A 21,755-nucleotide genomic window follows, 5' to 3' on the forward strand; every position below is an offset into this window, starting at 1 on the left:
GGAACACACCGTGGGAGGGTAGGAGTGTCTGTCAGAGCAGGGCAGCCCTGCAGGTGCCCTGTAATATAATACGGGTAACAATAGAGGCAGATTTTCTTTTTTTTTTTTTTTTTTTTTTTGAGTCTTGCTCTGTTGCCTAGGCTGGAGTGCAGTGGTGCAGATCGGCTCACTGCAACCTCCGCCTCCTAGGTTCAGGTGATTCTCCTGCCTCAGCCTCCCTAGCAGCTGGGATTACAGGTGCCTGTCACCATGCCTGGCTAATTTTTGTATTTTTAGTAGAGATGGGGTTTCACCATGTTGGCCAGGTTGGTCTTGAACTCTTGACCTCAAGTGATCCGCCTGTAGAGGCAGGTATCTTTCCTCATGGCAGGCTATTAAGGCATTTGACTACATTAATTAAATTTTATTCTACAACAGTCCTACGGGTGGGTCTTATTGTTATTTCCATTCTACAGGTGAAGAGTCTGAGACTCAGAGACTGGGGAGCTGAAACATATGCCGAGCAGGAGGGAGTAGGGGCGAGTGAAGGGGGCGCAGACAGAGGCGAGGGCTTTCTTTCTCAGGGACACGTGGCTGGATCCCAGCAGCACATGTATAAAGGACTGAGGGTTTTTTTTTCGACTGCAAGCAGTAAGACTGGCTACCTTTTAAAAAGCCAAATGGATCTGAGCTTGTGTTAACAGCAACACCGGCTATGACTCTCCTCAACCAGAAACGTGGGGCATACTACACATCCTGGAAACTTCCCCCCCGCCACCCTCCGCCTCAAGCCAATCAACCAGTCACCAAGTCCTATCAATGCTGTTGCTGAAATTTCTCTTGAATCCATCTACTTCCTTCCAGGTCCATAGCCACCATCCTAGCCCCAGCCTTCACCTGTCTTTTCTTGATGATGGCATGACCTCCTACCCAGTTTCCCTGCAACTACTCCTCTTGCTTTTTTTTTTTTTTGAGACAGAGTCTCACTGTTGCCAGGCTGAAGTGCAGTGGCTTGATCTAGGCTCACTGCAACAACCGCCCCCTAGGTTCAAGCGATTCTCCTGCCTCAGCCTCCCGAGTGGCTGGGACTACAGGCGTGCGCCAGCATGTCCAGCTTATTTTTGTATTTTAGTAGAGATGGGGTTTCACCATGTTGGCCAGGATGGTCTTGATCTCTTGACCTCATGATCTGCCCACCTAGGCCTCCCAAAGTGTTGGGATTACAGGCGTGAGCCTTCTTCTAATTGAGTATCCATCCTGTGGTCAGAAAGATTTTCCTAAAATGTGAATGTGACCATTTTACCATTGTGTTGGAAACCCTTCACAGAGGCCAGGCACAGTGGCTTATGCCTGTAATCCCAGCTACTCGAGGAGAATCGCTTGAACCTGGGAGGTGGCCATGTCAGTGAGCCAAGCTTGCGCCACTGCACTCCAGCCTGGGTGACGGAGCGAGACTCCATGTAAAAAAAAAAAAAAAAAAAAAAACCTTCACAGTCTTCCCATCGCCCTTAGGACATGTTCCCCCATTTGGATCTGGCCTGTGAGCCCACTCCATCTGCCTCCTGCTTCCCTTGACTCCCCCACTGCATTCTGGCCACACTAGTCCTTCCGTCTTCCCTGAAGCTGTCCTTACTCATGCCCTCCAGACAAGTCTGTCCCTCTAGCCGTAATGCCCCCTGTCCCTTCTAGCCATGATGCTCCCTGTCCCTTCTAGCCGTAATGCCCCCTGTCCCTTCTACCCATGATGCTCCCTGCCCTCCATGCCTCCTCCTCCCCTACCAGATATCTCCGTATTCTTCAGGCTGAAGCCTCCACAGCACCTCGGGGAAGAGGAAAGAGGAAAGCACCTTTTCTAACCCAGCCTAGAATAGGCCCCCCTGCTACTGGCTTCTGCAGTTCTCGGCAACCTCCTCACACTGTTGTCTTTGTCCTGGGAACATAAGATCTACCAAGTGACACCTCTGTCTCCCTGCTTGTGGCTTGACTCTGATATGGTGTCTGGCACATAGTCGCACTCAGTCAATGTCTGTTGAATGAAGAAATGCATGAACAAATGAGTGAGAGAAGCCATGGTCCCCTTTTCCTCTGGCCAGGTGACACCTGGAGTAGTTTCTTAATCCCTCTCATAAAGATACTTAGAATCTTTATGGAGAATGCAGACATTCAGAGGGATTAAGAAACTCGGCGAAGGTTACAAGCTAGGAGCAAAAGAGCTGTCATTCAAATACTACTACTTTCAGGTCTGGACAGTCTGTTTAAGGGGAGTAAACTAGAGTCCTGGAGAAGAGGGTCAGGCTGATGGACAGTCTAAAAACCAGGATACTGGATAAATGACTGCATTTAGATCTTCTGCTTAGAAGCGAAGACTAGGGAGGAAGTGAAGGCTGAGACCCAACTCTGAAAGGACTGCCTCTTGGGGAGATGCCACGGGGGCCTAGAGTTTGGCTCTAGAGACGTTTTCAAGCTGCTTAGTTCTAGGATCGTGGCTGATTTGTAAAGGAATGAGATGTGTATTGCCAGAAATGTTCAAGCAAAAGTTTGAAGGCTCATACTTCCCAAAGGGCTTCTTCCAGCTCTGACAGTGTTGTCCCAAGGGTGGACAGAACTAACAGCTCCTCCTGTTAGTGCTAAATCTAGTGGGGGGACAGTTTGATGTTCAGAGGTCTATGGCTGCAGAAGACTTACTGAAAGTTGCTTTTAATCACACCATATGCTGTGCTGTCCATCTCCAAATGAATGCTGAGACCATGAAAGTTCTAGGCATCTGTGTCTTTAACCCGCCTATGGGATCTTTCTAGCTGTGGGCATCTGCATCTTGCTTTGGAATCAGCAGAACTGTGGGAAAAGGCAAGCAGGAAGCTCCTGGTGTGTCTTTGCCTCTTTGCCTTTGCCTGCAACCCTTCTATCCCCACAGACAGCTCCTTCCTTCTGAACTCAAGCTCACTGCCACTCCTAGAGGGCTCGGGAAAGAATCTTCTTGGAGACGAGGTCATCCCCATGTGCTGTTTTCCAGTTGCTGGCAGTTGGCTCAACACCCCTTCCTGCCAGAGGCCTTCTGCTAACGTGCCAGCTGCTTCTGACACCTGGAGGTGCCCGGCCGCCCCTGCTTTGAAGTGGAGCCAACAGGGAGCTGCTGCCAGTGAGAGTCTGCACAAATCTATTGGATCATGGAGGGACCCTTTCGGGCCATGCCTCGGGGCTAGAGAGAGGGACTCTGGGGGAGAAGTAGAGGCACTTTGGTTCAGGCTGTGCTGAGCAGAACCATGTGTGGGGTGGAGGCTAGGACAGGCAACTGGAGTGGAGAAAGAGCACGTGGCTGGTCTGAGAGACTGGCCACTTTCTCCCTCCCCTGCTGACTTCCAGCAGCTGGGATAGGCAGTCTGGCTGGGAGTTCTAAGGGTGCCAAGGAAGCAACAGCTTCCAGCCTGAACCTACTGACTTGCCAACTTCCTATTCACCCCTAATTAGGGTCAGTTTCCCTGGTCTAGTGGCATGGGCTGCACCCGTTTTCCTGAAGTTCTGGATTAGTTGACCCCAGGATTAAGTCCCAGTTCCACCACTCACTGGCCAAGTGACAGTTTCCCTCTGAGCCTCAGTTTCCTCATCTGTGAAGAAGATGTAATCATAGTCCCTGTTTTCCAGGATTCTGGTGGAGAGTCAGCATGATGATGTTATATGCGCTAGTGTCTAACAGGTGCTCAGAATGAGCGCCGGCTCTAATCAGTAAGTATATTCTATCTGGCTTGAAGTGCTGGGAGAGCCCAAAAGAGCAAATAAAAATAGGGCCCAGAGGAAGTGCGTGCTGCCAGCATCCACCAGGCAGAGGTCTCCGGCGGAAGCCAGCGATCTAGTTTCCAGTTTACTTTTGGGGGAAGCCAGCCCTCAGCCACAGCCAGAAAGAAGAGCCACTTTCCATGACTGGACTTCTTTGAGGAGGTCACATGACTAGTGTCAGTCATGTGGTGGCTGAAGGGTGTCCCCAAGTCAAGGTGTCAGTCATGGGGTGGCTGAAGGGTGTCCCCAAGTCGTCAGTCATGGGGTGGCTAAAGGGTGTCCCCAGGTCAAGGTGTCAGTCATGGGGTGGCTGAAGGGTGTCCCCATGTCTGTTTGGGCTCACAGTGCACCTCTAGGGTTTTTGTTTGAATGTCAGGGCCATGAGAGAAGCAGCGATGACCTGATGTCTGGTTACCTTCTCCAGGTGGGAGGAAAAAGGCTGCTACGAAGGTGTCCTGGGCCATTTCCTGAGGGTTGCTCCTCTTCTGGACTGTGTTGGAGGCACACTCGTGCTGCACAAGCTGCCTCTAGCCTAGGCCCTTGAAGTGGCATGGGGTGTCCAGGTCATTGCTCTGCCCTGGCTCTAGCCTGCACCTCCAGGGTACCCCAAACCCTACTTGCCCTGAAATGCCTAAGATGCTTGATCCAGAGGGTGTGGGAAACAATATGATGATGATGATAATAGTGATATTCACTAAGGGCTTATTCTGTCAGCACTACACACTCATAAGTTCATTTGCTGCTCGTATTAATCCTATGAGGTCAATTCAGTGAGTATCTTTATGGAGAACGCAGACATTCAGAGGAATTAAGAAACCTGACGCAGGTTACAAACTAGGAGCGAAAAAGCTATAATTCAAATACAGGCCTCTCTGACGCTAGTCACAGTTCCGAGACCACCTGCAGCCACTTCTGGTAAGAAAGAGTGGACTCTGTGCTGTCTCGTGGTAATGAAGCCTTCCTGCTGCCCCTTTCCCTTCTCCCAGCCTGAGTGTTTGTTAGAGCAGCTGCCCCCAGAAGGACTGGAAGCTTTGGCCCAGGTGCTGCTGCTTCCCTGCAGACAGCCTGAAGGCCTCATTACTCTGGAACTTCCCAAGAAGCCTGAGAGCTAAGGGTGAACTGGTCCACAGACCTTAGAATAACGACCCAAACCCAATGTATGGCCTGTAAAGCCCCACTTTCCCTCCCTCTGCCCTCAAATGCCTCAAACTCCAGACCTACTGGCTTCTCTTGGTTCCTCCAGGCCATCATTGGTGAGAGCCTCGCTTCTTTTCCATGCCGCTTACTTGCCCTGAAATGCTTTTTGCTCTCATTGCTCTCTACCTAATCCCCCCATCATTTTTTATTTAAAGGAAATGTTTAGAACCTCAGAAAACTACAGAGAATAACGTAACAAACACCTGTGTCCCCACTAGCCAATTTTATCAGACCATAACGTCTTACTATCCTTGCTTCAGTTTTTAAAACCTTTGTAAAATGCAGCATTACAGATACCATTTCAGCCACCTGTGCACCCCTCCCTCATCCTATCTTCTACCTTTCTTCCTGGGGGGATCACCATGATTTACTAAAACTTGGGGGTCTAGCATTCCTCTGCATGTCTTTTTTTTTTTTTTTTTTTTTTTTTTGAGACGGAGTCTCGCTCTGTCACCCAGGCTGGAGTGCAGTGGCGCGACCTCGGCTCACTGCAAGCTCCGCCTCCCGGGTTCACGCCATTCTCCTGCCTCAGCCTCTCCGAGTAGCTGGGACTACAGGCGCCCGCCACCACGCCCGGCTAATTTTTTTGTATTTTTAGTAGAGACGGGGTTTCACCGTGGCCTTGATCTCCTGACCTCGTGATCCGCCCGCCTCGGCCTCCCAAAGTGCTGGGATTACAAGCGTGAGCCACCGCGCCCGGCCCCTCTGCATGTCTTTATACTATAATTAACTCATGCAAATGTCTGTGTTCTGAAAACATTATATAGCTTTGTTTTGCTTTTTCTCAAACTCTGTGTCATTCTGTAACTTTGATATTTTGAGATTCATCAGGATCGATGCATATATAGCTATTCATTTTAGCTGCTGGAAAGAATTCCACAACTATGGTATGAATATGCCACACTTTATTCTTTCCTTCGGCAGAGGGACATGCAGATTGTTCCAATGGCGGCTATTACAAACAATACTGCATGTTTCCTTATTCCCAGGAGTAGCTCTTGAGCTTTTAAAATTTGCATAAATTGTCCAAAAGTAATTGTAACAATTTACACTCCCACACACAGTTCATGAGAGTTCCCACTGTTTCACATCCTCACCAATATTTGTATTATGAGACTTTAAAATTTTTGCCAATTTGATAGGTATGAAGTGGTATCTCAATTGAATTGGGAGTTTCCTGATTACTAGGGAGTGTGGGCATGAAAATATGCTCAAAGGTTTATTACTAATGTTCTTCTGTGCCTTGCCTGTTTATATCTTTGGACTATTTTTCTACTGAGATCCTTAATCTTTTTCTTATTGATTTGTAGGAATTTTTTTTTTTTTTTCTTTTTTGAGACAGGGTTTCATTCTTGTTGCCCAGGCTGGAGTGCAATGGCACGGTTTCGGCTCACTGCAATCTCCACCTCCCAGGTTCAAGTGATTCTCCTGCCTCAGCCTCCCAAGTAGCTGGAATTACAGGCACCCGCCACCATGCCTGGCTAATTTTTTTGTATTTTTAGTAGAGAGGAGGTTTCACTATGTTGACCAGGCTGGTCTCGAACTCCTGACTTCAGGTGATCCACCCGCCTTGGCCTCCCAAAGTGCTGGGATTACAGGCATGAGCCACTGTGCCCGGCCAATTTGTAGGAATTCTTTATTAAAAAGTTATTAGCTGGGTGTGGTGATGTGCACCTGTAGCCCCAGCTACTTGGGAGGCTGAGGCAGGAAAATTGCCTGAGCCCAGGAGTATGAGTCCAGCCCCAACAACACAGCAAGACCCCATCTTAAAATAAAATAAAATAAAATAATTTATGGAAAGCTGAGGCGGGAGGAATACCTGAGGCCAGGAGTTCGAGACCAGCCTGAGCAACACAGCAAGCTCACTGCCCCCATCTCTACAAAATAAAAAATTAGCTGGGCTTTGTAGAATGTGCCTATGGTCCTAGCTACTCAGGAGGCTGAGGTGGGAAAATCACTTGAGCCCAGGAGTCTGAGGCTGTAGCGAGCCATGAATCCACCAGTGTGCTCCAGCCTGGGTGACAGAGCAAGACCTCATTTCAAAAAATAATAAAATTTTTTAAATAATTTTTTTGGGGGGGACAGAGTCTTGCTATGTCACCCAGGCTGGAGTGCAATGGTGCGATCTCAGCTCACTGCAGCCTCTGCCTCCTGGGTTCAAGCAGTTCTCCTGCTTCAGCCTCCTGAGTAGCTGGGATTATAGGCGTGTGCCACACCACCCGGCTAATTTTTGTATTTAGTAGAGATGGGGTTTCTTTTTAGTAGAGACGGGGTTTCACCATGTTGGCCAGGCTGGTCTTGAACTCCTGACCTCAAGTGATCCGCCTGCCTCGGCCTCCCAAAGTGCTGGGATTACAGGCGTGTGCCACCATGCCCACCCAGAATAAGAATGCAGGCAATACAGCCGGGTGCGGTGGCCCACGCCTGTAATCCCAGCATTTTGGGAGGCTGAAGCAGGCAGATCATAAGGTCAAGAGATTGGGACCATCCTGGCCAACAGTGTGAAACCCAGTCTCTACTGAAAATACAAAAATTAGCCAGGCGTGGTGGTGCGTGCCTGTAGTCCTAGCTACTTGGGAGGCTGAGGCGAGAGAATCGCTTGAACCTGGGAGGCGGAGGTCGCAGTGAGCTCAGATAACGCCACTGCACTCCAGCCTGATGACAGAGCAAGACTCTATCTCAAAAAAAAAAAAAAAAAAAGGCAGGCAATACTTTAAATCAGTGGTTCTCAACGTGTGTTTCCTAGATCATCAGTATCACCTGGGAATTTTTTTAGAAATATAAATTATTGAGCCCCGCCCTAAACCTACTGAACTCTGGGGATGTGGTCCGGCCATGTGTGGTTTAACAAGCCCTGCAGGTGACTCTGAGGCATGCTCAAGTTTGAGAACCAGGGCTTTAAATCTTCACCCTTGGAGCAGAGCTTCCCAACCCTTTGTCACTTGGGCCTCAAATGACTTACAGGTGTGATGGTCCCCTTGGCCCAGCTGGGAAGAGGCCAGAGCCTGCAGGCCAATCACAAGAAGTCTTGTCTTTACTGGAGATTTTTGTTATGTATTATTTTCTGATTGCTGTGAAGGCAAAAAGGCCAGGAAGCATTGCCTTTGGAAACCCAGGAACATATCATTTTTAAAAAATCTGGTACTATTAATAATACTAACATAATTGTAACAGCAAGAAATTACTACTGGCCAGGCGTGGTGGCTCATGCCTGTAATCCCAGTATTTTGGGAGGCTGAGGTAGGTGGATCGCTTGAGGTCAGGAGTTCGAGACCAGCCTGGCCAACATGGTGAAACCCTGTCTCTACTACAAATACAAAAAATTAGCCAGGTGTGGAAGCAGGCATCTATAATCCTAGCTACTTGGGAGGCTGAGCCATAAGAATCACTTGAACCCGGGAGGCGGAGGTTGCAGCGAGCTAAGATCATGCCACTGCACTCCAGCCTGGGCAACAGAGCAAGACTTTATCTAAAAAAAAAAAAAAAAAATTATTACTTATTTAATGTCTACAATGTGGTAAGCAATGTTCACGGTTTTGTTGGTGTTACTGAAATCTTACAAACACCCTATGAGTTAGTTACTATTATTATTGTCATCCCCATTTTACAGATATAAAAACAGGGCTCAGAGAAGTTAAGGGATATCCTCAAGGTCATCCAGTTAATGGGGCACAGGTGGGATGTACACTAGATCTTTCTAATGCCATGGGGCCTGTGTTCTTCTAGGTCAAGGTTAATATTACAACTTCTAATGATTATGACAAGTTTACTCTGTGCCAGCCACCGTTTTAAGCACATCATATACTTCTTCAATCATTACAACTATTATTATTCCCATTTTACAAATGAGGAAACAGGCTCAAAGAAATTAAATACCTTTCTCAAGGGCACAGCTAATATGTTGTGGAATCAGGATTTGAACTCAAGAAGTCTGGTTCCAACTGCATGCTCTTAACCATCCAGAAAGCTTCCAGTCCATGGAGGATGGGGAGCGGGAGATGCTGTGGTGATCATTTGGGGATAAAAGAACTGCTCCAGTTGCTGCAGGAATATGTGAGGTGGAGGGGATCTCTGGCTTGGCTGCTGTCATGGAGTCTGTTTGCTTTTTCTTTTCCTGTTTTTCCAGCTCACACCTGCTGCCCCAGGGCCTGGCCATGATGCTTGCAGCACATAAGGCAGGCGCATGTGGAGACACCATGCCCCTGAACAGGCTCCGGCTTCCAGCTGCCTGTGGATTACATTCTTTTACGCACACATCATCACAGACTGGAGCTGCTTCTGCAGCCCGTCCCCAGACTTCAGTGTCCTGAATAAAGTAAGCCTGGCAGTGAGATGGGAGAGGGCAGTTCCTCTTCTAGCAATAGTAACTGCCTTGAAGTCTCTACCACCTCCATTTGCAGTTCTGATCAGATGCATAGGTGTGTGTGTGGGGAAGCTGGGACCCTGACCTTCAGGACAAAATGAGAATAGTTTACAAAATCAGGGGATGCTTTCTGGGGTACATACAATATTTCTACATATGCACCAGCTGCAGTACAGTGGGGAAAGCATGGCATTGGGAGGAGATAAGGTTGACACAGAAGCTTGATGCTCATACTCGGGGAGAAAACAAATTTATCCTAATTCTGAATTCATCTCTAACTGCAGCCAGTGCTGTGTGGGTTACCCTTGGCCCTCCTGTTGTTACTGCCATTCCCATAATTCCCTCAGACTGCTATTGATATGGACTGGCTACGATGCTTCCTCCTGCTCAAATAGAAAGGTCTGAGGTTTCTGTCAAACAGCAGGCCTCTAGGTGAGGAGTGGGTAAGTTTCCAGCCGCAAATAGAGGAATACCATTCCAGAAGCCCCTTGGTATCAATAACTGTACAATTCTACCTTGGTATTGAGAATTTTTGGTTCTTACAGGATTCTACCACCTACACTCAAATCTTGTGGTGCTTTCATGTATCAGATTGTTTGGAAGGGTCTGAGGAGACAGCCGGGGCAAATGCAAAGCTGTGGCTGCGGGAGGGCTAAGATGCATATTGAAGGCTCACTCTCATAAGCTCCCTCACATCACGGGAAAGGGAAAAGAGGTCAGTATTCTGGAGTGATTGATCAAAACCAAGGTCATACATCACAGAGTGGTGGCAGCCAGTGACCAGTACCTAAGCAGTCCCCTTCTAAATCAAGTTCTTTGAGGGGCAGGAACTACATCTTATTCATGACTCTATCCCCATTTGCAGAATAACTCCCGGCACAAACTCAGCACTCAAGAAACATCTGGCGAAATGAAGTACTGACACATACAGCGAGACGGATGGACCACGACAACCAACACTGTGCTATTAGGTTGGTGAAAAGTAATTGCAGTCTTTGCCATTGAAAATAATGGCAAAACCACAATTACTTTTACACCAACCTAAAACATGAAACTAGTCACAAAAAAACACTTTTTTTTTTTTTTTTTTTTGAGATGGAGTCTCACTCTGTCACCAGCCTGGAGTGCAGTGGCGCGATCTGGGCTCACTGCAACCTCCGCCTCCTGGGTTCAAGTGATTTTCCTGCCTCAGCCTCCCAAGCAGCTGGGACTACTGGCGTGCGCCATCACGCCCAGCTAATTTTTGTGTTTTTAGTAGAGATGGGACTTCACCACGTTGGCCAGGATGGTCTCAATCTCTTGACCTCGTGATCCACCCACCTTGGCCTCCCAAACTGCTGGGATTACAGGCGTGAGCCACTATGCCTGGCCAAGACCACATATACAATTCTACTTATTTGATTTTTTTTTTTTTAAAGACAGAGTCTCACTCTGTTGCCCAGGCTGGAGTGCAGTGGCACAATCTCAGCTTACTACAACCTCTGCCCCCCAGGCTCAAGCAATTCTCCCACCTCAGCCTCCCAAGTAATTGGGACCACAGACGCACACCACCACGCCTGGCTAAGTTTTTGTATTTTTGGTAGAGATGGGGTTTCACCATGTTGAGCAATCCCCCCCACTTGGCCTCCCCAAGTGCTGGGATTACAGGCGTGAGCCACTGTGCCTGGCCTCAATTCTACTTATTTGAAATGCCCAGTGGATAAATCTGTAGAGACAGAAAGTAGATTAGGGGTTGCCTGGGGTTGGGGAAAACAGTGGAGTGGGGACTGAAGAGTGATGGCTAAGGGGTGTAGGATTTCTTTTTAGGGTAATGAAAACATTCCAAAATGGACGGTGGTAATGGATGCACAACCCTGGAAATATATTAAAAGCCACTGAATTTTATACTTTAAATGAGTGAAGTGTATGGTATGTGAATTGTATCCCAAAAAGCTGTTAAAAAGAAATATTTGATGAATAAACAAATGAACAAATGAATATAGGATATAGTTGTTGTGGGTTCACACCATTCTCCTGCCTCAGCCTCCTGAGTAGCTGGTACTACAGGCGCCCGCCAACACGCCCGGCTGATCTTTTTGTATTTTTAGTAGAGATGGGGTTTCGCCATGTTAGCCAGGATGGTCTCGATCTCCTCACCTCGTGATCCACCCGCCTTGGCCTCCCAAAGTGCTGGGATTACAAGCGTGAGCCATCGTGCCCGGCCTTAAGTTCAGTCTTTAAGGATGCTGAGTTTATCTCCCCAGATTTTGGGGCTGAATATTCCTTAAAACAATCTGGGCCCAGGCTGGCTGTGGTGGCTCACACCTGTAATCTCAGCACTTTAGAAGGCCTAGGTGGGCAGATCTTTTGAGGTCAGGAGTTTGAGACCAGCCTGGGCAACATGGTGAAACCCTGTCTCTACTAAAAATACAAAAAAAAAAAAAAAAAAATTAGCCAGGCATGGTGTGCACACCTATAATCCCAGCTACTCAGGAGGCTGAGGCAGGAGAATCACTTGAACCCAGGGATAGGTAGGGTGAAGGCTGCAGTCCGCTGAGATTGCATCACTGCATTCCAGCCTGGGCGACAGAGTGAGATTCTGTCTCAAAGAAAACAAACAAACAAAAAATTTTTTTTTAAATAAAATGATTTCTGCCCAAAGGGGAACGATCATGGAAATTTAAAGCTAACTCCATTTGGCTGCTTTTAAATTACAAGAGATAATCTCCTATACTTTTTTTTTTCAGTGAAGAAAAAAAATATCCAAATCTCCATTGGATAGCAGATAAATTAAAATGATAAAACCTGAACTGCGGCTTTTACCAGTGGCCAGTTGCCATCAGGAAAGAAAATTATCCACTGAATAATGAGGGAGAAAAAAACCTACAAAATTTTGCGTGTGTGATCACTAAACAGGTTTTGCACATGACCAGCAAAAGTAGGTCATGAGCTGTTAGCTGCAAAACACCGTGCTCCACCATGAGGTTGGTGTCTGTCACTGGGAGCAATGGAGTTCCCATCTTCCAAGTCAACAGAGGAGCTGGTTGGCACGTTTCAAAAGGAGTGAGGTGATTCTTGGTGCAGTGCAGCCAATGCAGCTTTGTTTTCAGTGGGTCAAACCACAAAGCAGAAATGACGCCATGACACAGGGAGGTGGGGGCATGAGGAGACTCCTTGTGCTCCCGATCCCCCATCTCTGGATTCAGGCTGACTGCGGTTCCAGTCCCGCCACTGCTGCTTACAAGCTATCAGTATATTTGCACAACATTGTCACCCGTCTGAGCCTCGGCTCCTACTTCAGTGAAGTGAGCAGTAACAGTACCTTCCCTCAACTGGGGTTCATCACTTTCACGCTCCCTTTTTTTTTTTTTTGAGGTCCAATCTCACTCTGTCCCCCATGCTGGAGTGCAGTAGCACAATCGGCTCACTGCAACCTCTGCCTCCCAGGTTCAAGTGATTCTCCTGCCTCAGCCTCCCAAGTAGCTGGGATTACAGGTGCCTGCCACCACGCCAGGCTAATTTTTGTATTTTTAGCAGAGACGGAGTTTCACCGTGTTGGTCAGGTTGGTCTCGAACTCCTGACCTCAGGTGATCCATCCACCTCAGCCTCCCAAAGTGCTGGGATTACAGGCATGAGCTACCGCGCCCAGCTGCTTTCATGCCCTTCTGGTCTCCAACTGCAACCCTCTTCATCACAAGTCACTGCCAACCCTTGCCCCCTCTTTTCTCAGAATATCCTCTAGGGGTGTGTGTGGGAGTGTGGGTATGTATTTGTGTGTGTGTTTTATTGTTTGCCTAATACTCTCACCACCCTCCAACTCTGTCTTCAGAGCCGGAGGCTCCCCACAGAAACCACAAAGGATCATTTTAAAGGGAAGTAACAGTTTTTACAAGGATTAGGTGAGATAGTTAAGGTAAACAAATTTAAATAGAACAATGAAGGTAAATGCATTCAATATCATTTAGGGAAGGTAGGCATTCTTCAATAAACATGATTTTTGCTACACATCCATTTGCAACCCTAGCTCAGGTATTTTTTTTTTTTTTTTGAGATGGAGTCTTGCTCTGTCGCCCAGGCTAGAGTGCAATGGCGCGATCTCTGCTCACTGCAACCTCTGCCTCCCGGGTTCAAGCAAATTCTCTTGCCTCCACCTCCCAAACAGCTGGGACTACAGGCAAGCGCAACCATGCCTGGCTAATTTTTTGCATTTTTAGTAGAGATGGAGTTTCACCATGTAGGCCAGGCTGGTCTTGAATACCTGGCTTCAGGTGATCTGCCTGCCTTGGCCTCCCAAAGTGCTGGGATTACAGGCGTGAGCCACCGTGTCTGGCCTAGCTCAGGTTTTGAGTTAAGTAAGTAAAAGTTAACTGAGGCATAGTCCAATTACCTCATGTGGTTAAAAATTGTGAATGATGGTGAAACCCAAAACAGAAATTAGGGGCTTCTAACTATTTCTGCCAAGTCCTGGTTCTGGACTGATCTTGAAAACCTTCTTCTGGCATAAATAATATAATGTGCCTTTCCTTCAACTGGGGCTTTATCACCTTTATGCCCGTCCGGTCCCCAACCTCAACTCTCTTCATCACAGGTCACTGCCAACCCTTGCCCCTAATCTGGTTAGGCTTTGTGTTCCCACCTAAATCTCAACCCGAGTTGTAATCCTCAGGTGTTGAGAGGGAGACCTGGTGGGAGGTGATTGGATCACATGGGCAGTTTCCCCCATGCTGTTCTTGTGCTAGTGAGTGAGTTCTCAAGATATTTGATGGTTTTATACGCGTCTGACATTTCCCCTGCCTGTACCTCTCTCTCCTGTCACCATGTGAGAAAGGTCCTTGCTTCCCCTTTGCCTTCCACCACGATTGTAAGTTTCCTGAGGCCACGAGGAACTGTGAGTCAATTAAGCCTCTTTTCTTCATAAATTACCCAGTCTTGGGTAGTATCTTTACAGTAGCGTGAAAACACACAAATGCAGCCCCTCTTTTCTCAGAATATCCTCTAGGGTGTGTGTGTGGGGGGGATTGGAGGGGTTTGGGCTTTTTCTGCCTCTTCATCTCACCACCCTCCAACTCTATCTTCAGACCCTGAGGCTCCCCACAGAAACCACAAAGGATCATTTCGCTTCCCTTTGGAAATGCAGAATGTATTATGTTTTGGGGCACATCCCAAATAGACCCCTCTCCCACTGCCAGTTTCTTCCCTAAATGCTCCTTTTTTTCACTTGTATACACTTCAGGTTTCTCTAGGAAGCAGTGGCCCACAGAGAGCTGAGTTGGTTTCAAGAGTCCAGGAGACGTACCTGGCTGCTTTCTGAGTGAGCTCCAGCGGGAAATCAGGACACAGTAATTGCAGCAAACAGTGATATTCTTTCATGGTCAGCAGATCTGGAGTGGAAAGGGACAGGAACACATTAGGTCTCTGCATTTCAAGTCACTGCCCTCTTTCTGTTCATTTCATGAGTTTCAGACCTGGTCTTGGTAGAGCTGTTCTTTTAAAAGCAAGTCAGTGTTAAGGGTATGCTGGTCTCTAACCGCCAGGTGTGAGACTTTAAGATCAGTATTTCTACAAAGCTTTTCCAGGGTGGGAGGCATCCAGTTACAACATTTTGACCAAAGGAGCTTCACTGGTATGAAAACTGGTCGGGTGAAGAGAGCAAACAAGAGAGGCACCTTCATCAGCCTTTAGTTTGGTTTTCCTTGTATATAAAAATCTGGAAGAACAAGTCATTTCAAAGCCAGTTAAATCTGCTGAAATTCTCTGGCATGGTAACATTTCCCACCACATGCCCAAAGACCATCCACGGAATATCTGGAAGCAGTACTAAGGCAAACAGTCTTGCTGCGTAGGGAGAAGAGTATGGCATAGAAACCCACAGACCTCACTACTCTGTCATCCAGTACTGCAGCAGGCTGGCTTCTTTTGAACGCCTGAACACAAATCTGGTCATCCTATTATAGGAAGCCAAGACAAAGGTCCAAGATATACAGTCAAGGCAACCAAATGATTCCTGATATACAGAAGCAGTGCTTTGTGCTTTGGGAGAGGTGAGCCAGGATGAGGCTCTGTGGTCCAGCAGAGAACCCAGAGAGGTGAATCTCAGAGAAATTTGTAGGATCCTGAGGGAGAAGAAATACACTGATGCTTAAGTTAGTTTGTTGCTGCATGTACTGAAGGCAAAAGATTTTAGATCAGCCAAGGAGTAAGAATGTGTAAGTATTACCATATATCAAAGCATTTCGAATATGGAAGGGCCTGGTAATGCTAAAGTGAGAGCAATCCACCCGGAAGCCTGCCTAACTGGGAGGAGGATGAGTGAGAGGAGGGAATCCAGAGGGCATGGCTACATTTGGGGAACGAAGATGATGATCATAGGCACTTGGTTTCTTTGGCCCTAAGTTAGCCCAAGCCACAGGAATCCAGATCTCCTGCCCCTGTTAGTTCGGTTGATGCTTTTCCAAGACAAAAACCCCAAATCTCCAGGGAAAGGCCTGGATTCCTAGTACTTTTTCATCAAAGCTTAATTCAAGATGGGGACAGAGAGTTTGACTAACCACACTGCCAAAGTCAGAAACACCAAAGGAACAGACTCAGCGTCAATATAGGTCAAAGGATCAAGATGGTTTTGTGGCACTCTCCCCTTCCCACTCGCCTGACCTCGGGCACAGCCTGGCAGGAGGTCTTGTTCTTCAAGGGAGGGAGTCATCGCCACTCGTGGTCTCAGGCTTGGGGTGAGGAAAAAGGCGAAGGGAAGGGAGAAAAGCCACTGAATCTAATGTGTTCCCACTTTATTCTCACTCCGGAACTCCCCATGTAGAGAAAAGAGAAGAGTGATTTCTGGCAGGGCAGGGAGTAAATAAAGGACAGTTCTATCTTTGAATCATCAGTGCTTTTCTAGGCTAAACTTTGGTGGATGTATCTGATAGCATTCTTAGGGAGAGTCAGAGTGTTTCATAGGCACTTACATTTATCCCCCAAATTACCTACAAAATATCCTTGGGAAGATAACAGAATGAAGGAAAATGAAAAAATGAGAGAGAGGGAGTTACTTAATTAAGAAAGACAATGCTAGGAATCAACATTAGCTTCCTGGTTTCTAGACCCTAGGCCCTCTTCAGGTTTTTGATATTATTCTAACTCATGTACTTCAAATACTTGCTTCCAAGGACAGAAGAATGATTTACAAAAATCACCGCGCACTTCTCTAATACAACAAAAGCTCTTAAAAATACGAAAAACAGAATACATCCTGCTCACCACTTCTGGAACTTGACTCTTCTAAATGATAAGTGAGGACAGTAGTCAGATAAAGAGATTAATGAAAATGCAAGCAAATAAACAACTTTTTAATTGTGGAGAGAGTAGTTCTATTAGTTATTGTTATTATTCTTCTTCCACGCAGACTCTGTGTTGGGATGTGGAGAGAGGAGTTCTAATTCTACTGAAGTAGTGACCAGCTAATGTCAAGGGTAGATGATTTCTGCTACTTCGAGACACTCCTCAGCTGTTGTACAGTGGGTATTGAGAGAACTATGAGTGGTAAGACTTGTTTCAAAATCAGAACACTGATAGGCATATGGGAGCTTGTTCCCTTTCTGCTTCATAGGCTAGGATTCAAATTTTGGCTCTGCAATTTACCAGGTATGTAATCTTGGGCAAATAATAATCTCTGTAAGTCTCAGTTTCTCATCTGTAAAATGCAAGTGATACTGACACTTTTCAGGGTTAAAGTCAAGTGTAAGAGAGATGATGTCTATAAAGTGCTTAGCAGAATGTCTAGAACTTAGTAACATCAAACAGTGGGAGTTTGTTTTGGTTCTGTTTTTAAATTCTGGAGGCGAGAAGAAGAGAGGAGGAAGGTATTTGGTGCTGAGTTTTTTTATTTTAAATTTTAGTTAATCAATTAATTTTGAGATGGGGGCCTCACTCTGTTACCCAGGCTGGAGCGCAGTGGCATAGCTCATTGCAGTCTGGAACTCCTGAGCTCAAGTGATCCTCCCGCCTCAGCCTCCCAAGTAGCTGGGACTACAAGCATATGCCACCATGCCCCGCTCAAAAATTTTTTGTAGAGATGGGGTCTCGTGCCGTCACCCAGGCTAGTCTTGAACTTCCCGCCTCAGCCTCCCAAAGTGCTGGGATTACAGGCATGAGCCTGGCTGTTGCTGAGTTTGGACACTTAAACACCTAAAAGTTTTCTGCCTTGAAAGTTCTCTGTTGGGTTGCCTGAGCCAAATCCATTTGGAACACTCTCTGGCAGTGGCCACTCACTTCCTCTTCCCATGTACCTGCTCTGTTCCAGGCTCCCCATTATGATGAACAAGCTAGCAGTCCCCCTAGCTTCTGCGGCCTGCATTTGGGCACCAGTTCACCCTAATGCTCCTGTCTATTTTGGGCCCTTTGGCTCTTAGAACTGTCCAAGATCTCAAAGGCCCTTCTCGCAGCCCTTTGTGCTCCAGCAATAACTGTAAAGAGAGTGAGTAGTCATGGAGATCTGTGCTCAGCTCTTGAATTAACTCACTTAGGCCGGGTGCAGTGGCTCATGCCTGTAATCCCAGCACTTTGCGAGGCCGAGGCAGGTTATCACCTGAGGTCAGGAGTTCGAGACCAGCCTGGCCAATGTGGCAAAAACCCATCTCTACTAAAAATACAAAAATTATCTACTAAAAATACAAAAATTATCTAAGCATGGTGGCAGGTGCTGGTAATCCAGCTACTTGGGAGGCAGGAGAATCACTTGAGCCCAGAAGGCAGAGGTTGCAGTGAGCTGAGGTCATGCCACTGCACTCCAGCCTGGGTGAGAGAGTGAGACTCCATCCCCCAAAAAATAAATAAAAAATTAAAAACAATTAACTTACTTAGCCTTCACAGCATACTACCTTATGAAGTAGACTCCGTTATTTCCAGTCCCACTTCACAGATGAGGATGAGAAAGTTTAGAGGGATGAAATAAGCTGGTGAGCAAGGAGAGGAGGGTCCGGGGTAGGGGAGAGGAAGGGGACCTGTCTTCCCTGAGCAAGGTCTCAGGCTGGGAGGGAGAGAAGGGAGGCCGATGGCAGGAGGGGCTTAAAAATAGCACAGCTAACATTTATTGAGCACTTCGTCTTGGGGAGGCACTGTTCTAAGGGGTTTACATATGTCACCTCACTAATCTTCATGACTATTATCCTCATTTCACAGACACAAAAACTCAGACTGTGCACACTTAAGAGGTAGAACTGGAATTCAAACCCAGGCAGTCTGGCTCCAAAGCCCACCCAGCTGACATTGTCAGCACCTTGATCTTATCAGCTATAATGGGTGAGGCTTAAGAGCTTGTTTTCCCCTCCAAACTAACTGCAGGAACTAAATAGCTCCAGATGAACTGGATCAAGGAGACAATTCAAGTGAATTGAGATTTTCCACGTAAGAAACCGAGTCTGAAAAATTCTAATTACTGTCAACAGGGAAGATTGAGGCTCCAGCACAGCAGCCTCAGTTAGGCCAGAGGACATGGGCTGGGGGACCACTGTGCTGGTGGCCACACCGTGGTCTCTCACCCGCACCCACCTGCCAGCCACTCTTCTACCTGGCAGGTGCAGGGGAGGTAAGTATTGTGTATCAGTAGGCACCTTCTCTAGAAATCCCCCCACAATTAGAGGAGTGTCAGCCAGTAGGTCCTGCAAGTTCAAAGGCAAAGACATAATAAGGCTTTGGTGTAAGATCAAAATCAGAGCACTCTCCACAAATTTGTGTGTCTCCTTTTGTGGGTGGTCAGACTGCTAAACTTTCTTCTTCTAAGCCTTGCACTAGTCTCACCAATTGTGTGGCTGGCTCCAGACCAGAGGTGTTTTACACCCTTGATCCTATCTTCTCCAGAGGCAGCACAGAATAGCATTGTGGTTAATAGCATGGACTTTGGAGTTAGATTGTTCGGGTCCAAATCCTAGCTTTGCCACTGACTTCAGGTTACTTAACTTTTAAGCTCTCCATGCCTCAGTTTCCCCATCTATGAAAAGACAGTATGAACATTGCAGGGTTGTTGTGAGTTAATGTAAAGTGCTTAGAACAGTGTCTGACCCATCATAAGGGCCATCTGTTAGTACTTGCTATTATTATTTTAGAAATAAAGAAACTAGGGCTCAGTGAGGTGTAATCATTTTCTCAAGGAAACAGCTAGGAAGAGGGCTGAGATTCAGAACTAGGCCTAGCACAGGCTCTGAAGGTCCTGCAAGTTCCACCCTAGCAGGTGGGATCCAGCTGGTTTGTGAAGGACTTCTGATGTTAGGATTATTCACACCAGGTGACAGACAGACTTTCTATCTAAGTTAAACATACAGGTACCCTTCAGGCAGGCCACTTTAAACAGCACAGGGTAGTTGGGCAGTGCAGTTGTATTAGTGCAGAACTCTGACTTTGCAATCAGGTGACCTGGTTTCAAAAACCTGGCTCCACTACTTGCCACCAGCGTGACTTAGACAAGCTGTACAACCTCCCTGAACCTTGGTTTCCTTGTCTTAAAAGTGTAAGAACTACAGTACCTACCTAATGGAATTGTTGTAAAAGATCAAAAGAGGTAATATATACACTTTTCTGAAAAAAGTTAGCAAAGTGCTCAATAAGTGGTAGCATTATTTGATAATTATTAACTGATTAAAACTTGAAGTCCTGAAATTAAGGAATCTTTGAACTTAGCTAAAGCAATTAGCACAATACCTGGTGCATTGCAGTAAACACCTGTTGAAGGAATGAATAAATAAAAACATGCCTCACATAGTGACCCAAATAAAAATTCATAGGGAAAAAGTTCTGGTTACTGTGTGAACACAAAGATAGGGGGTCTCCAGGCACAGGAGGCATTTCTGCAAACTTACAGGGGTATGAGGAAAAGCCAGGAGTTGTAAAGTGTGAAAAAAGGAAAATCCCCTATGTGCTAGGTACTGTAACTGTCAGTAAACATGATAAACCATGGCCAGTGTACTACACTTCATGGGCTTGTTGGCCTTTGCACCAAGTGCTCAGTTCAATCAGCTTGAATATTTCTTTTCATAAGAATGTATCACCGATTTTCCTTTTTTTTCCAACAGAGTCTCACTCTGTCGCCCAGGCTGGAGTGCAGTGGCACAATCTCGGCTCATGGCAACCTCTGCCTCCCAGGTTCAAGTGATTCTCCTGCCTCAGCCTCCCGAGTAGCTGGGATTACAGACACGCACCACTATGCCAGGCTAATTTTTGTATTTTTAGTAGAGGTGAGGTTTCACCATGTTGGCCAGGCTGGTCTCGAACTCCTGACCTCAGGTGATCCACCCGCCTCAGCCTCCCAAAGTGCTGGGATTACAGGCTTGAGCTACTGCGCCAGGCTGTGTCACTGATTTTTCCATGAAAACCAAAGGAAGCCTAGGGTTCACTTCACAGAAATTCACTTTATCGCTGTTACAACTCTAGCATGAATACTACTGCTTTCAAGATAAGCAGTGCCCTGACTCACAATATTCTTCTGTTGGTTATATCCACTCTAATCCTAGAGAGTGTTAGATGAATTTACTTCGGCTAAGAAAATTAGTCAGAAATTATTGATCCCCAATATATTCAGGGGCTAACTCATTCTCATTTGTACGAAGAGGATGTCTTTTTGGCATCTGGTCTGCCTTCTTGCTGTGGCAAGTCCTGCCTCTGAAGCACTGTGGGGGCAGCTTAGTCATTTCTGCATCCTTCTTGCAGACCACCACGCGTGCCCACATTTGCTCAGAACTGTGGTGGAATATAGCTGTAGGTCGGATACCTCTCCTCTTCCTGGGAAATGGTACCTTTGCCAGGATCACAGTGGTGTCACTAAAGAAGACCCATGGAGGAGTGCCAGATGGAAGGAACTGGGGCCATATATTCATTCCTTCAGAGAAAACCTTCCCCAAAGCCTGACGTCAAAGACTTTTAGCTCTAAATTTATGGGGGATGAAATGGGGCTCAGTCTAAATTCATTTGTGTGAGTGCCTGTATGTTGGTTGAGTGAGCCAGTGCTGGACAAGAGCTGAAGATAATGAAATGCTACAAGCCTCTAGTCTGTTGGCTGCATGATCTCAATAGGACTACCACAGAGGCCAGAGAATACCACAGCCCATGTGTGGACTCTCCAATTTTCAGCTGCAATTGTTTTTATGTTCTTTTATGCAGGGGTTGTGAAGGCTCACTCTAAATGACACTCACCCTCAACCAGGCTGCTCTGCCAAGAGATGCTCGGAAAGACATGGATAGTTCAGGGCATGACCACACCACCCCTTCCAATCCCTAGGGTACCAAGGCTTTGTTACCAGGCCACAGCTGAGTAAATACTTCTCAGTGCTACTCTGTGAGGACGGGGAAGGGAGTGAGGGACAGTGTGGGGGAAGGGAAGAAGGAGGCAAGACATCTGACAGCTTCACTCCCCATGTAGCAGTTGGTATCACAAGTCACAGAAAGATTGCTACCCTACTAGGGCCATGTTCCTGTCAAGCA

At 46.8% G+C, this 21,755-nt stretch overlaps 1 protein-coding gene across 5 annotated transcripts in view; it reads right to left on the reverse strand.

Moving 5' to 3' along the window:
• CSTPP1 (centriolar satellite-associated tubulin polyglutamylase complex regulator 1) overlaps positions 1-21,755 on the reverse strand; it is a 225,786-nt gene that overhangs the window by 11,959 nt on the left and 192,072 nt on the right. For all 5 annotated transcript variants that reach the window (XM_063640964.1, XM_055281700.2, XM_055281701.1 and 2 more), the window contains one exon: positions 14,590-14,674. In XM_063640964.1, the coding sequence (XP_063497034.1) occupies positions 14,590-14,674 (85 nt within the window). The remainder of the gene's footprint in view (positions 1-14,589; positions 14,675-21,755) is intronic.

This window comes from Symphalangus syndactylus, chromosome 6 (genome assembly GCF_028878055.3).
Source record: "Symphalangus syndactylus isolate Jambi chromosome 6, NHGRI_mSymSyn1-v2.1_pri, whole genome shotgun sequence".
NCBI classification, from domain to species: domain Eukaryota; kingdom Metazoa; phylum Chordata; class Mammalia; order Primates; family Hylobatidae; genus Symphalangus; species Symphalangus syndactylus.